Raw genomic sequence first — 14,993 nt, forward strand, 5'->3', positions numbered from 1 at the left:
AGCATAAACTTAACTTCCAGATGCCATATTGAAGACAAAGATTCCACATTGGAGAGGTAGGGCACATTTGGGGCAAGGAGAAGCCAAGCAGTAAAGGGAGCAGATTCACACTTTGATTGACTTGTTGGACATGTCAGTGACTCAGGTGTGTGGTGGTGGTGGGGTTTCTTTAAATACAAGTGCTCAGAGTCAATTCATAAATTACCTGTTTATTGTGTTTATTACCAAAAAAGATCTACAACCTCTCAGGCTCAGTCAACATCACAGGCTTCTCAATTTAATAAAGATATAGTGACAAATGAAAGTGTTATGAGTCAATCATCTTCAGCAGCAGAGGCTTCTCACATAAATTATACAATCGAAATATAAGAGTCAGTGAGATAAGAAGTACAAGAAGCAGTTCATTAGTCAGAATTTCTAAAATGCAATTACTTTAATGTAAATAATTTAAGCAATTTAGTACAATTTAAACAATTGAAAGTGTAATTAGCAGGGGAATTAATTCATTGGTTGAGATAGTATAATATTACAATCTACTCAAATATTCAGGAAAAAGATGTGAAGTGGAGAGTAAGCAAGGCATTGTGGTTCTTTGAAAGGCAGAGAAAAAACAAAGTATTTAGTTTCAACAGAATAAAATTAATAGAAAGTTGTCTGTGACAGCTTAGTTCTTTCAGAATTGGAAATAGATTCTGAAGAGAATATAGAAGAATTGAAGAATGTCACTGATCAGGAGTCTGATGAAGTGATGGATAAAGGAAGTAGTAGAAGTAGATTATTCAAAGTTGAGTATTTTAAGGAATCATTAAGAAAAGTGCTCATTAAATTATTTTAAGTAGAAATGAAAGCTCAAGTCTGGATGGTCGCCTAGAACAGGAAAAAGCTATCAGGTTGACTGCAATATTACAGAGGTGCCTGTGCAAGACATTCAGATTCCATTGCCTAAAATGCTTAAAAGGTTAATGGGATTGGAATCCATTGAATAATGGGAGAGTTATTAATTAAGTAAAGCAGGAAGCTTTACTTATATGAGAAAGAATTGGTGATTGATTAGCAGTTCTTTTAGTTGATATTCCAGTTTCAGCTCTAGTCATGAACTTTGGTACTCCTGAGGGAAGGAGACAACTGTTAAAAATGAGAAAAGGATTATTGTAGTGCTAAATAAAGTTCATGATACATCAGTTTGGTGATAAGAACCTCAGTAGCAACATCTGTATTTGTAGGAATGGGTATATTGTGGGTACAGGCAGTCATGGATGCTGAGGAATTACACTTTGCAAAAGCAATTACATAGATTAGACAGTATGTGGCAGATGTAAGCTATGATGCTACAGCCTTTTCAACCAGAGCAATTTCATCAGCAGCGATAGGCGTTCCTTATAGCTTAAGCACTGGGAAGTGGACCAGAAGGCTAGACCAAATTTACCATATATACTCTTGTATAAGTTGAAAAATTTGTATCAAAAATAGACCCAAAAAACCTGGATTGACTTATACACAGGCCAATAATCTGTTAGAGATAGCAGCAGTGGAGTAGGTGCTTTTAAGCAAGAGATTCAAAGGTGTTCATTTTCTGTTCTTCCCAATGTCCAAGTACAGTGGGGGGGGGGGGGAGGTTGGTTATATAGGCCTGTCTTAGATGTCAATTACTTCAGTATATTCAGAAAGGAAACATTACAAACTTAGACAAATTACATTTAGGCCCTCTTAGGGGGGCGACTGGAAACCATGCCCTATGAGGAACGAATTAGAAGCTGGGGATGTTTAGCCTGGAGAAGAGAAGGTTAATAGGTGATATGATAGCCCTGTTTAAACATTTGAAGGGATGTCATATTGAGGAGGGAGCAAGCTTGTTTTCTGCTGCTCCAGAGAACAGGACCCGGACCATTGGATGCAAGCTACAGGAAAAGAGATACCACTTCAACATTAGGAGGAACTTCCTGACAGTAAGGGCTGTTCGACAGTGGAACACACTCCCTTGGAGTGTAGTGGAGTCTCCTTTCTTGGAAGTCTTTAAACAGAGGCTGGATGACCATCTTTTAGGGATGCTTTGATTGAGAGTTCCTGTATGGCAGGGGGTTGGACTAGATGGCCCTTGTGGTCTCTTCCATCTCTACAGTTCTATAATTCTATGATTCTTTCTGTCTGTACACATGGAAGAAGCATATTTTTCATTTCCTCATAATTCCACTTTACCTCACAATACACATGAGGAAAGTAATCAGGATGAAGCATTAGACAAGGAGAAGAAAAAGCCACCCTACTGGTTGGAGAGTATTTGGATATGGATTTAGAAATATGGACTTAGAAATTGCTCAAGCCTGATGAGGGATATCAAATATGTCTCATGTAATGTAGGAGGTTTTAATACTCCCCAAAAGAGAAGTGATTTTCCACTACAGTCGGCCCTCTGTATCCATGGATTCAGCCATCTACAGCTTAAAAATATTTTTAAAAAGGATAAATTCCAAAAAGCAAATCTTGGTTTTGCCATTATGTAAGGGATGACATTTTATTATGCCATTGTATATTATGAGATTTGCATATCCATGGATTTTGGTATCCACCACTATAGCAGGTACCAAGAGTCCGCTGTGCTTACAGAAATGGAATTATGAGTTAATTTTTCTTCAAGAGACATACACATGGAGAAATTTCTATGAATTCTAATTCTAAGGAATTCAAAATTGGCTGATGAATATTTTGTCCCAAGAGCGATGCTATGGACTTTGGGTGTAGTAAGGCCTCTGGCTCTCAGGAACACAGCCAGAACAAAAGACTTGTCCACAAATTTCTTAAGTTTCCAAAAGCTTTACTGGTTTAACACAAAAAACACAAAACTGATTTCTTCTTTTTCAATAGTCCTTCATAAATACCTTGCTCTCTTCTTGGTGGATTCTATCTTTCTTCTTCTGATGACTAGCTTTCTTCTTTTGTGGACTTATCTTTTTGTCAAAGGAAAATACTCTCTCCAGGTCTGACTTGGCTGAAATCTTACTACACACTGAAACTAACTAGAGGGAGACAGCATAAGACCCTGGGATTTCCCACAATCCTTGTCTTTCTTAAAGCTGTAGATCTCTATTTTCCCTTCTAAACTAATACGTAGAAAAGCTAATATAATCTCAACTAAATATATGTCTCAAGAGCATCAAAGATGTTCTGGAGGCATGACAATGAATGACTTTTGATCACACAAATGTAAGATACTTAGGAGTCGAACAATTACAAGGATGAAAAACTTTGATTTTTTGGAATATATGCTATTGAATATATATGCCCTTAGAAAATAAAATATCTTTTTATGCAAAGCTATTGGAGCTTGGAGACAGTGGTAGCAACAGATTAGAATTCTGAGAGTTCCTGTTTCATTCAGTTTGGCACAAGTAACTCACATATAGTAGATTGTTCCTTCAGTCTCCCCAGAATGACCATTCATGGTGAGTATCAACCTCTCAATTTCTCCCCTCTATATGAAGTATAGGGCCGAAACAGAACTCCCCTTAGCGCCAGCTTCGGGGCCATGACAGAGCATGGCGTTTACACGCCGCACACTCTTACACCACCCCAAAGATGGCATCATGCCACCAGCATGCCCATGCGGTGCTGCGTTTACACGCTCCATGGTGCAGGAACGCCGGAAAGCTGTGGCAGCACTGGAAAAGCTAGCTTTTTGCCTCAGCCCTGATCTGGCTTTCTGAGAGACGGCTTAAAGCTGCTCCTTCAGGGCTGTCTGTTTCAGCCCATACATAGGAGAGTCTTAAAATAAGAGCAATAACAAGTTTATTGAGTAAAGGTTTTTCAACCTAACAATAATGATAGCACTATACGTATTTCAGAGTTACAACCTGTACTTACTTTAATCTTTTCATGGACCTTAGACCACTATCAACACTTCCCTTTATACCAGATCCAGATCCTAACTCACTCCCACCAATCTGACAGTTAAACATCCAGAGCCTCCCTATATTTTTACCTCAGTCTTCCTGCTCAGCCTTACAAGTATTACTGTTGATAGGCTATATCTGTAAGCAGATCTATACCCTGCTGTTCATCACAATGTCTTTTAATTTTTTTTCAGGATGTACGATCAGATTGCATGTCTTGTGTAAAAGGAGAATTTAAAATGTTTGTAGTAAAAGAAAAACATGCATATGCAGAAAAAAAAATATAGCTGGCAATTCAGAGGAAAAATTAAAATGCTTGGGAAGTGATGATTTGACAGTATGGGTGTATCTAACATACACAAGAACTGCAAGTTCACAGTTATTAGTGATCTTGTACATGCAGCAAGAAATCAAGAGATCAAAATTATTAGTGAGTTATGACCACTTCCAGAAAGCCATGTTTGGAGAGTGAGAAGTGAAAATATAAGTGGTAGGGACTTAGGAAGAAATGAAAAATGTGACATAAGATGTGTTGACAGTGTAGCAAACAGTCTACTAAATTATAGGTTACAATTCAGAATGTAAAGATAATATACTCAAAAAAAGATAATCATGTTTATAAATACAAGGAAGATAAAGCAAAATGAAAAAAAATGTTTTTGACAAGTATTTCTCACATAAAATTGAGTTGACTTCATTATGTGTTATATACATGTGTTATATACGCAATTTTGGCTGCATTTTGATTTTCTAAAAAAAAGTTAATGCCCTTTTAAATTAAGATACAAATAACCTAGATTTTGTTATTTTTCCCCAATTTTCACCCAAAATATTATTTTTCTTCTGTACTGTGGAAGGTAGATAAACTTAAAAAATGATAGGCAAGTGAAGTACAAGCTGCTCAACAATTTAACTCTTAAATGGCTCTTGTGTTTTCCCCCAGAGACATTTTTTTCTTACTGCTCTGTAATTAAAAGCGTGGCAGATACTCTAGCCGTATAACACTAAGAAACTAGAGTAATTCAGTTGGCATGTTTACTCCTTAATATATTAATCTTACCTTTCCTGCAAATTAATCCTTGTAGCTTTGTTTCAGAGGCGCTAGAGAGGGCAGGAAGGGGAATAGGTGAAAATTCTGGTTTTTGCTTGTGTAAGTAGCTAATTGTTGCCTGTGGCATGCATACAGTCTACTGACATTTCTTTCTTTTTTCCTCTTTTCTCTGCTTCAGATGTTCATCAAGTACTTAAAGGTTAGCAACATCTTCATAATGTTGAATCTCTAGGGCGTGGATGCACACTTTGACTCACCACATGAATGCATGCAAGAGTAGAACCTGGCAAGATTATTACTGTTATCATATGGCTAATATAAATTTGTTTGTTCTTTTTTACAAGAACTGTCCAGTCATACACCTTAGGGCTTTCATTCTTAATGTGTGTGTGTTTTGTTTGTTTTTTACTTAGGTGGAGTTGGTATCGCATTTTGGATCAGAACATTTTTGTCCTTTAAGCCTTATAAGGTAATTTTCAATGAAACTGAAGAGAGGTTGTTAATCTGTTGTGCTCTTCAACATGGTCTTTTGTTGCTAACCACACCCTGTCTGCCAGATGTGGAGCTTCTGAAGTTATATGTTGGATATTTATCATGAGGGCCGATGCTTGTATGTACAAGATAGAAACATCCAAGATTGGGTTATCTCCTTTCATTGCCCAGGAGAGGCAAGGATCCCATCACAGGAAGAAAAGGTGAAAGTACATATACCCTCGTTCCTCCTCCAGTTCTGCTTGTAGCCATGCTAGAAAAAAAATATTTAAGCAAGGAATATGTAAAGTAAAGCAGAAGAGATGACAAAATGAAGGACACATGGAACAAATAGCCATATGAAGGTGAACCCCAGATTCTAAAAAGTGAGGTGAAAACTGCAATATGAAATAGCAAAAAACAAATCAGGAACAGATAATATTCCAATTGAACTGCTGAAATCCACATTGACAGAGTCAGCTCTAGTGCTAAGCAACATATGTCAACAGATATGGAAAACAAAATGATGGCCAACAAATTGGGAATATACATCTCTATTTACAAAAAAGGAAATACAAGAGACTGCTGTAGTTATAGAACCACAGCACTGATCTCCCATGCAAGCATAATCATGCTTAAAATTCTGCAACATAGACTCCAACCATACATGGAGAGAGAAATCCCAGAGGTCCAAGTGGAATTCAGGAAAGAAAGAGACACTAGGGACCACATGCAAACATGCAATGACTAATGGAGTGCTCCAGGGAATTCCAAAAGAAAATCAGAATGTGTTTTATAGACTATAGCAAAGCCTTTGACTGCATAGATCTTAAAAGGCAATGGAATGCCCTTAAAGACATGGGAATGCCAACACATCTGATAATCCTGATGAGGAATCTGTACTCAGATGAAGAGGTTACTGTCAGAACAGAACATGGAGAAACAATGGTTCCCAATTGGCAAAAGGGTCAGATAAGGTATCCTTTCATCCTATCTGTTCAACTTGTATGCAGAACATATTATAAGAAAAGCAGGCTTGGCCACAGAAGGAGGGGTGAAAATAGGAAAAAGGTATATCAACAATCTAAGATATGCGTATGACACCAAAGTACTAGCAGAAAACCTCACAGACTTGGAAAGCTACTAAGGAAGATCAAAGAAGAAAGTGCAAATGCAGGCTTAATGTTGATTATGAAGAAAACAAAAATAATGACTAGCAAGGACCTTCACAAGTTCAACCTAGACAATGAAGAAATAGTAAAAGAATTCCCATACCTGGGATCAAACCTTGATAGAAATGGGGACTGCAGTCAAGAAATCAGAAGAAAATTAAGAATGGGGAGGGTGGCTATGAAAGAACTAGAAAAGATTCTAAAATGCAAAGATATACAATTGAGCACAAAAGTGAGAATCATACAAGCCATCGTATTCCCTATTACCATGTATGGATGTGAGAGCTGGACAGTTAAGATGATAGGAAGAAAACCAATTCATTTGAGATGTGGTGCTGGAGAAGAGTGCTGAGGATCCTATGGACAGTGAAAAGGACAAACAAATGGGTCCTAGAGCAGATCAAGCCAGAAACCTCCCTTGAAGCCAAGATGACCAAACTGAGGCTGTTGTACTTCAGACACATCATGAGAAGGAAGGACTCATTGGAAAAGACAATAATGCTGGGAAAGGTGAAGGGAAGTAAGAAGAGAGAAGGCCACATGTTCTCTATTAAGGAGGTTATGGATATGGGGTTGCAGGATTTAAGCAGAGCAGTGGAAAACAGAGGGTCTTGGAGAGGTCTCATCCATAGGGTCGCCATGAGTCGACATCGACTTGAGGGCAGTTAACAACAACAACAAGCAGAACAGTAGAGGACAGGGGGTCTTGGAGATGGCTCATCATGGGTTGCCATGAGTCAGGCTGATGCAAGGGCAGTTAACAAGAACTTATTGAGAATGGAGCAAGCTTATTTTCTGCGGCTCCAAAGAAATGGATTTGAGCTACAGGAAAAGTGAGTCCACCTAAACATTAGGAAGAACTTCCTGTTAGTAATAGTTGTTCAACAGTGGAAGACGCTGCCTTGGAAAGTGGTAGAGCCTTCCTTTTAAACTGGATGGCCATCTGTCAAGAGTGTTTTGCATGGCAGGAGGTTGGACTGGTTGGCCCGGGGGGGGGGGGGTCTCTTTCAAATGTGATTTTAGGTTGAGTATCCCTGATCTAGAATTCCAAAATACTCCAAAATCCAAAATTGTCCAGATGAGTGGCTAAGATAGTGACAATTTTTGTGTCTGATGGTTCTGTGTACACAGATTTTGTTTCATGCATAAAATTATTTAAATTATGTATAAAGTTAGTGAAAGTCTGTGTTTATAAGGTGTACATGAAACAAATGATTTGCACATTTAGACTTGGGTACCATTTCTAAGATAATTCATTATTTATATGCAAATATTCCAAAACCTGAAAGAAATCCAAATCCATCCATATATGGGTTGAGTCTCCCATATACAAAAATGGATGAGCATTGAGAGGCCAGCATGGTGTGTGCAAAAATTCATGAGAATGGGATATGGTTCAGTATGAACTCTGCCAAGTCTCCAGGAGTCTAGGAGGAACCAGACAGAATCTGGGTAAAGAATGGAACTCTTGAGAGGGAAGATGTAGAAGGGAAGGGAGAAACCAGTAACCCTCCAAGATGAAGTGTAGTAGGATCTTTGACAATTACGGCCTGGTGACCAGTGAGGTGCTACCAAGATCATTTCATGCAGTGCTGCTTCCAGATGTGTGAGGAGAGAAAAATTGGAGTGTCTTTTTGTTTTTTGAAATACCAAAAAGTTGATGACCAAATAGATGACATATCTGTGTGAAATAGGCTGATCTAGGTTCCATTTCTTGGGGTCCAGGGTCTGATAGCTGAAAAAATCTGCCAAACGTTGAGGTCTTCTTGTGTGTGGTAGGGTGTTCAGACTGGGAGTTTCTGTCAGACCATCTTAAAAGGAGTGTTGCATTGTATATCAGGGATTGGGACCCTCCTCAGCTGTCTAAAAGTGCCTGAACTAGTGAATGCTTTCTGTTCAGCTAGGAATGCAATTGTAGAGTAGAAGAGGTTAGAAATGAATGAGTACGAATTATATGCCCTAGCTGAAATCCTGACGTTACATCCCCACCATCCCAAGAGATTGGTGTTTATGACAATATTCTGTAGAGAGACGGGATACCCTTGCGGAGATGGTGAGATATAGTACATCAATGGAAAGGGGTCTTCATCTCTGAAGGGAGGGGAACCTGAAGGTGATGGTGTTTCCTGTCAGATGTTGAAAGGAAATTTGGAGTGAAATTTTGCCCAGGAAGCTATAGGTATACAGGATAGGATGGGCCAGCATCATTATGTCTGCTCTGGATTTGAGGATGATGGATTTGACAGACATTGGAACCTTTAATATCCTGTCTAAACAGACAGAGATCAGTGAGTGTTTATGAGTGCTGCCAAATGGGTGGCTTATCTGGCTGGAGCCAACTTGCTCTTGTAATGACATGTGACCCTTGCCTTTCCTGGATGGTGACAGGAGATAAGCCAATCTTGGACAGTCTTCTTCACCACATACAAAGAATTTAACCTTTTGTACAGGACAAGGTGTTTTTTTCTAGTTTAGCAGATAACTAGAGAACTTAAGAGATTTTATAGAGGAAATTATTACTAAAAAAGTGTGATGTAGAAGACTGTGAACAAGTCAAGCATGTGGGCATCTTGAATTAGTGAAAAATGGAGAAGTGCATTTCTTAATTTTGTGAAAAATGCCAGCTTGACAGGCTTTCTGAGTAGATAAGAAAATCTACTGTGTTTTGTTGTATCTTCACTCAGTTTAGTTAAAATTTGGTTCACAGGGTGTTTGGAACTAGCATGGTTGAAGAATATGAGGAAATAGCAGACTCACAATACCAGTCTGAACGACAGGAACTCTTTGATGAAGATTATGGTAAGTAAGTTGCTGTCTCTCAAATAGTCCTTAGGTATAGTTTTTTGTGGGTTTTTCGAGCTGTGTGGCCATGTTCTAGAACAGGGGTCGGCAATCTACGGCCCGCGGGCCGGATCCGGCCCACGGAGGCCATTCTACCAGCCCCTGCTGCTGCTGCCGCCGGTGCCGCCACCACCACCAGCGCCGGCGGTCGTGGCTTCCCGCCGCTCTGGGCGCCGCCATTTTTTTGCCCAAAATGGCGGCGAAGTCTCGCACAACCTTCCCCGCTATTTTGGGCAAAAAAATGGCGGCGCCCAGAGGCTTTTCGCCGCTCTGGGCGCCTCCATTTTTTGCCCCAAATGGCGGCGAACTCTCGCGCAACCTTCGTGGCCATTTTTGGTGAAAAAATGGCGGTGCCCGGAGGCGAAGTCTCACGTGACCACAGAAAAGGTCGTGCAAGACTTCGGCCTCCAGGAGGCCCGCTGCGGCCGCTGGGGCCCTCCAGGAGGGCTCCGACAGCGGAAGAGGGCCTCTGGGAGGCCCGTTCGCTCTGCTGGGGCCCTCTAGGAGGGCTCCGACGGTGGCAGGGGGCCTCTGGGAGGTCCGTTCCCTCCGCTGGGGCCCTCTAGGAGGGCTCCGATGGCGGCAGGGGGCCTCTGGGAGGCCCGGTGCCATCACTGGGGCCCTCCAGGAGGGCTCCGACGGCGGCAGGGGGCCTCTGGGAGGCCCGTTACCTCCGCTGGGGCCCTCTAGGAGGGCTCCGACGGCGGCAGGGGGCCCCTGAGAGGCCCGGTGCCGTGGCTGGGGCCCTCCAGGAGGGCTCTGGCGGCAGCAGGGGGCCTCTGGGAGGCCCGTTGCCTCCTCTGGGGCCCTCTAGGATGGCTCCGACAGTGGCAGGGGGCCTCTGAGAGGCCCGGTGCCGTGGCTGGGGCCCTCCAGCAGGGCTCCGGTGGCGGCAGGGGGCCTCTGAGAGGCCCGGTGGTGTGGCTGGGGCTCTCCAGGAGGGCTCCGGCGGTGGCAGGGGGACTCTGGGAGGCCTGTTGCCTCCGCTGGGGCCCCCTAGGAGGGCTCCGACGGCGGCAGGGGGCGCCTCAGAGGCCTGGTGCCGTCGCTGGGGCCCTCCAGGAGGGCTCCGACGGCGGCAGGGGGAATCTGGGAGGCCTGTTGCCTCCGCTGGGGCCCCCTAGGAGGGCTCCGACGGCGGCAGGGGGCCTCTGAGAGGCCTGGTGCCGTCGCTGGGGCCCTCCAGGAGGGCTCCGACGGCGGCAGGGGGACTCTGGGAGGCCTGTTGCCTCCGCTGGGGCCCCCTAGGAGGGCTCCGATGGCGGCAGGGGGCCTCTGAGAGGCCTGGTGCCGTCGCTGGGGCCCTCCAGGAGGGCTCCGACGGCGGCAGGGGGCCTCTGGGAGATCCGTTGCCTCCGCTGGGGCCGTCTAGGAGGGCTCCGACGGCGGCAGGGGGCCCCTGAGAGGCCCGGTGCTGTGGCTGGGGCCCTCCAGGAGGGCTCCGACGGCGGCAGCGGGCCCCTGGGAGGCCTGTTCCGTCGCTGGGGCCCTCCAGGAGGGCTCCGATGGAGCCAGCAGGCCCCTGGGAGGCCCGTTGCCATCACAGGGCCCCTCCAGGCGGGCTCCTGCGACAGCAGTGGGCCTCCCAGAGGCCCGTTGCCTTCGCTGGGTCCTCCAGGAGGGCTCCTGCAGCAGCAGCGGGCCTCCCAGATTCCCATTGCCTTCCCTGGGGTCCTCCAAGAGGGCTTCGGCGGCGGCAGCGGGCCACTGGGAGGCCTGTGCCTCCGCTGGGGCCCTCCAGGAGGGCTCCTGCGACAGCAACCGGTCTCCCAGATTCCCGTTGCCTTCGCTGGGGTCCTCCAGGAGGGCTCCGGCGGCGGCAACAGGCCTCTGGCGTCAGGGGGCCAGCAAAGAGGGGGAGGCCTCCAGCGCTGGCGGTCCTCGCCGGCGCTTTCTCGGCCTCTGACAGGGCCTGGGGCCCCGTCAGGGGCCAGCAAAGAGGAGTTGGCCTGGCCCCTGGGGGGTGGAAGCTCCGCCCCCGGGGGTGGGAGCTCCGCCCCCAGAGGGTGTAGGTTCCACCCCCGGCACGCGGCCCCGCCCCCAGGGGTGGAAGCTCCACCCCCCGGCTTCGGCCCCCCAGTTGTCTGAGGGACAGCAACCCGGCCCCCGGCTCAAAAAGGTTGCCTACCCCTGTTCTAGAAGATTTTCTTCCTGATGTTTCACCAGCATCTGTGGCTGGCATCAGATGCCAGCCACAGATGCTGGCGAAACGTCAGGAAGAAAATCTTCACAGCCCGTAGGTAGTTGCTAATTCTCACCAAGTTGGCTAAACAAAGAATCCAACAGTACCTATGGAGCAGGAGGAGAAAGAGAAACATGAGGAGTACTGTGAAGAAAATCATGGTGGAGGATTAGAAACCTGGAGATATATAATAATAATAATAATAATAATAATAATAATAATAATAATATCTTTATTTATAGCCCGCCTTTCCAAAGATCAAGGCGTGTTACAATATAAAAACAGTGTTACAAAGTCATCAAAAAACACATCAATTAATACATATTAAAAGATACAAATTAATAACATCCGATCTAGCACGAATGCAAACAGTAAAGGGAGAGCAGGGGCTATAACTGGGACATTAGGGGAAAGCCTGCTGGAAAAGGAAGGTTTTTAGCCCCTTCCTGAAAAGGTCGAGGGAGGTGGCCGAGCAGAGCTCGCCGGGAAGCGAGTTCCAGAGCTGTGGGGCCGAGATGGAAAAGGCTCTCTGTGTTGTTGTAGAGTATTTTGCGTCTGGAACTCGTAGTAGTTGCTTCCCGGCAGACCTCAGTGTGTGGGGCGGATTGTATGGAGAGAGGTGGTCCGCCAAGTACCCTGGGCCCAAGCCATTTAGGGCTTTATAGGTAATAACGAACACCTTGTATTGCGCCCGGAAGTGAATGGGCAGCCAATGCAGATCTTTAAGCACAGGGGTTATGTGACTGGCCCTGGAAGATCCAGTGACCAGTCTTGCTGCCATATTCTGAACCAATTGTAGCTTCCGGGAGTGGTACAAGGGTTGCCCCATGTAGAGCGCATTACAGAAATCCAATCATGAGGTTACCAGAGCATGTACCACCGTTTCAAGGTTCCCCCGGCCCAGGTAGGGACGCAGCTGGTGTATAATAATAATAATAATAATAATAATAATAATAATAATAATAATAAATTGTTTATTTGTTAGCCGCTTTTCCTACGATCAAAGCGGTGTACAATATCGTTAAAAACAGACAATAGGGACAATTAAAAATTCACATCTAAAAATACATATTAAAAAAAGTAAATTCAAACAAGATTAAAAACATATTATAACATATAATAAACTATTAAAACCATGAATTACTATATATCAAAGACAATAGGGGGGAGATGGTCTCAGACGGAATTGGGAGGGTAGGCTTGTAGGGAGAGATGAGTCTTTAGAGCCTTCTTAAAGGCTTCCACCGTTCCACTGAGGCGAATCTCTTCCGGTAGGGCATTCCATAGAGAAGGCACCACTGCTGTGAATGCCCTTTGTTGTGTGATCGCCAGTCTCACCTTAGGGTAACTGAGTAAGGATTTTCCTGTAGATCTGAGTGTTCGAGGAGGATTATGTAGGGAGAGGCGTTCCCTCAAGTAACCCGGGCCCAAGCCATTTAGGGCTTTAAAGGTGATAACACTTTGTACTGGGACCGGAAACGAATTGGCAGCCAATGTAGAGATTTTAAGATAGGTGTTACATGTTCGGACCTCGATGTCCCCGTAATTAACCTGGCTGCTGCGTTTTGTATCAATTGAAGTTTCCGAACCTGATACAAAGGTAGCCCCATGTAGAGCGCATTGCAGAAATCCAAGCGAGAGGTTGCCAGTGCATGTACTACTTTTTCTAGGTCCCCCCGGTCCAGACAGGGACGTAGTTGGCGTATCAGCCGGAGCTGATACCAAGCACTCCTGGCCGTCGCATGTACTTGAGATGATAACTGTAGAGATGGATCCAGGAGTACTCCCAAACTGCGCACTTTGTCCTTCAAGGGGAGTTTAATCCCATCAAGGACTGGATGGGAAATTTCCCTGCCCGGGCCAGGGGAACCTATCATGAGTACCTCTGTTTTCTCTGGATTCAATCTGAGTTTGTTTTTCCTCATCCAGCCCATTACTGCCCCCAGGCAGGCATCCAGAGGAGAGATGCCATCCTTAGTCACTGTATCAGTCGGAGACATGGAGAGATAGATCTGGGTGTCATCAGCATACTGATAACACCGGGCTCCATGGCTCCGGATGATCTCTCCCAGCGGCTTCATGTAAATGTTAAATAGCATGGGGGACAGAATGGCGCCCTGAGGAACGCCCGATGTAAGCTCTCTTTTCTGAGAGCAACTGCCCCCCAGCCTCACCATCTGGAACCTTTCTGAGAGATAGGACCGGAACCACTGGAGCGCAGTGCCCCCGATACCTAATTCTCCCAGGCGTTCCAGAAGGATACCATGGTCGATGGTATCGAAGGCCGCTGAGATGTCCAAGAGCACCAACAGAGTTATATCTCCTCTGTCAGTGGCCAGACGGAGGTCATCGACTAAGGCGACCATGGCAGTCTCAACTCCGTAACCCGCTCTGAAGCCAGAAAATGGGTCAAGATAATCGGTTTCATCCAAGACTGCCTGGAGCTGAAAAGCAACTGCCCTCTCGAATCACCTTGCCCAAGAATGGTAACAGGGAGACCGGTCTATAATTGCTCATAGATAGGGGATCAGGGGAAGGTTTCTTCAACAAAGGCCTTACGACTGCTTGTTTCAGAGATGTTGGAATAGTACCTTCCCAAAGAGATGTATTTATTATTCGATGAAGAGCAGATGTTATGACATCTCCTCCCTGCACGGTCAACCAAGAAGGACAAGGGTCAAGAGGGCAAGTCGTCTTTTTCACGCATCCAAGGAGCTTGTCTACGTCCTCGGTACTCACAAACTCGAATTGATCCAGAATAACCTTGTTACTAGAGGCGCTGGATGCCTCTACTAAGGATTCTGCTCGAAAACTGGCATCAAGATCAGCCCTTATCTGAGAGACTTTGTCAGCAAAGAAGTTGTTAAAAGCGTCACAGCAGGCAATAGTTGGTTCAAGTAAAGGGTTCTGGGTGGCCGGGGTTTGAGTTAATTCCCTGACCACCCTGAACAGCTCTGCTGGACGAGACTCTGCTGACGCAATCCGTGCAGCACAGTACGCATCCCTGGCTGCACTGACTGCCACTCCGTAGGAACGCAACATGTTCTCATGGAGTGTTCTGTCAGATAATTTCTGATGTTTCCGCCAGTAGCACTCTAGCCGTTGCGCAGCCTGCTTCATCTGGTGAAGATCTTCTGTATACCAGGGTCTTTTCTTAGGAGCGGGCCGGCAAGGACGCTCGGGAGCGATACTGTCTATAGCCCTGGTGAGATTCCTATCCCAGTTATCAACCAGGGTTTCGACAGCGTCGCCATCATTCCCAAACATGAAATCCTCTAGGGCGTCTTGGAACCTTTTGGGTTCTATCAGCCTTCGAGGGCGGACCATTCTACTAGGTCCACCACCCCCGAGGGGTTTTTGGATAGTGGCATCCAGTCCTATCTTGACCA

At 45.2% G+C, this 14,993-nt stretch overlaps 1 protein-coding gene across 4 annotated transcripts in view; it reads left to right on the top strand.

Moving 5' to 3' along the window:
• The window catches only part of LOC149316709 (SUN domain-containing ossification factor-like), an 89,230-nt gene that overhangs the window by 35,731 nt on the left and 38,506 nt on the right, over positions 1-14,993 (top strand). For 3 of the 4 annotated variants that reach the window (XM_089516081.1, XM_089516078.1, XM_089516080.1), the window contains exons 12-14: positions 5,117-5,137; positions 5,352-5,407; positions 9,289-9,380. In XM_089516081.1, coding sequence (XP_089372207.1) covers positions 5,117-5,137; positions 5,352-5,407; positions 9,289-9,380 — 169 coding nt within the window. The remainder of the gene's footprint in view (positions 1-5,116; positions 5,138-5,351; positions 5,408-9,288; positions 9,381-14,993) is intronic. The other variant, XM_089516079.1, reaches the window with a different exon arrangement.

Source organism: Sceloporus occidentalis, unplaced genomic scaffold, assembly GCF_023333645.1.
Source record: "Sceloporus occidentalis isolate IW3139 unplaced genomic scaffold, rSceOcc1.0.p SCAF_3, whole genome shotgun sequence".
NCBI lineage: Eukaryota > Metazoa > Chordata > Lepidosauria > Squamata > Phrynosomatidae > Sceloporus > Sceloporus occidentalis.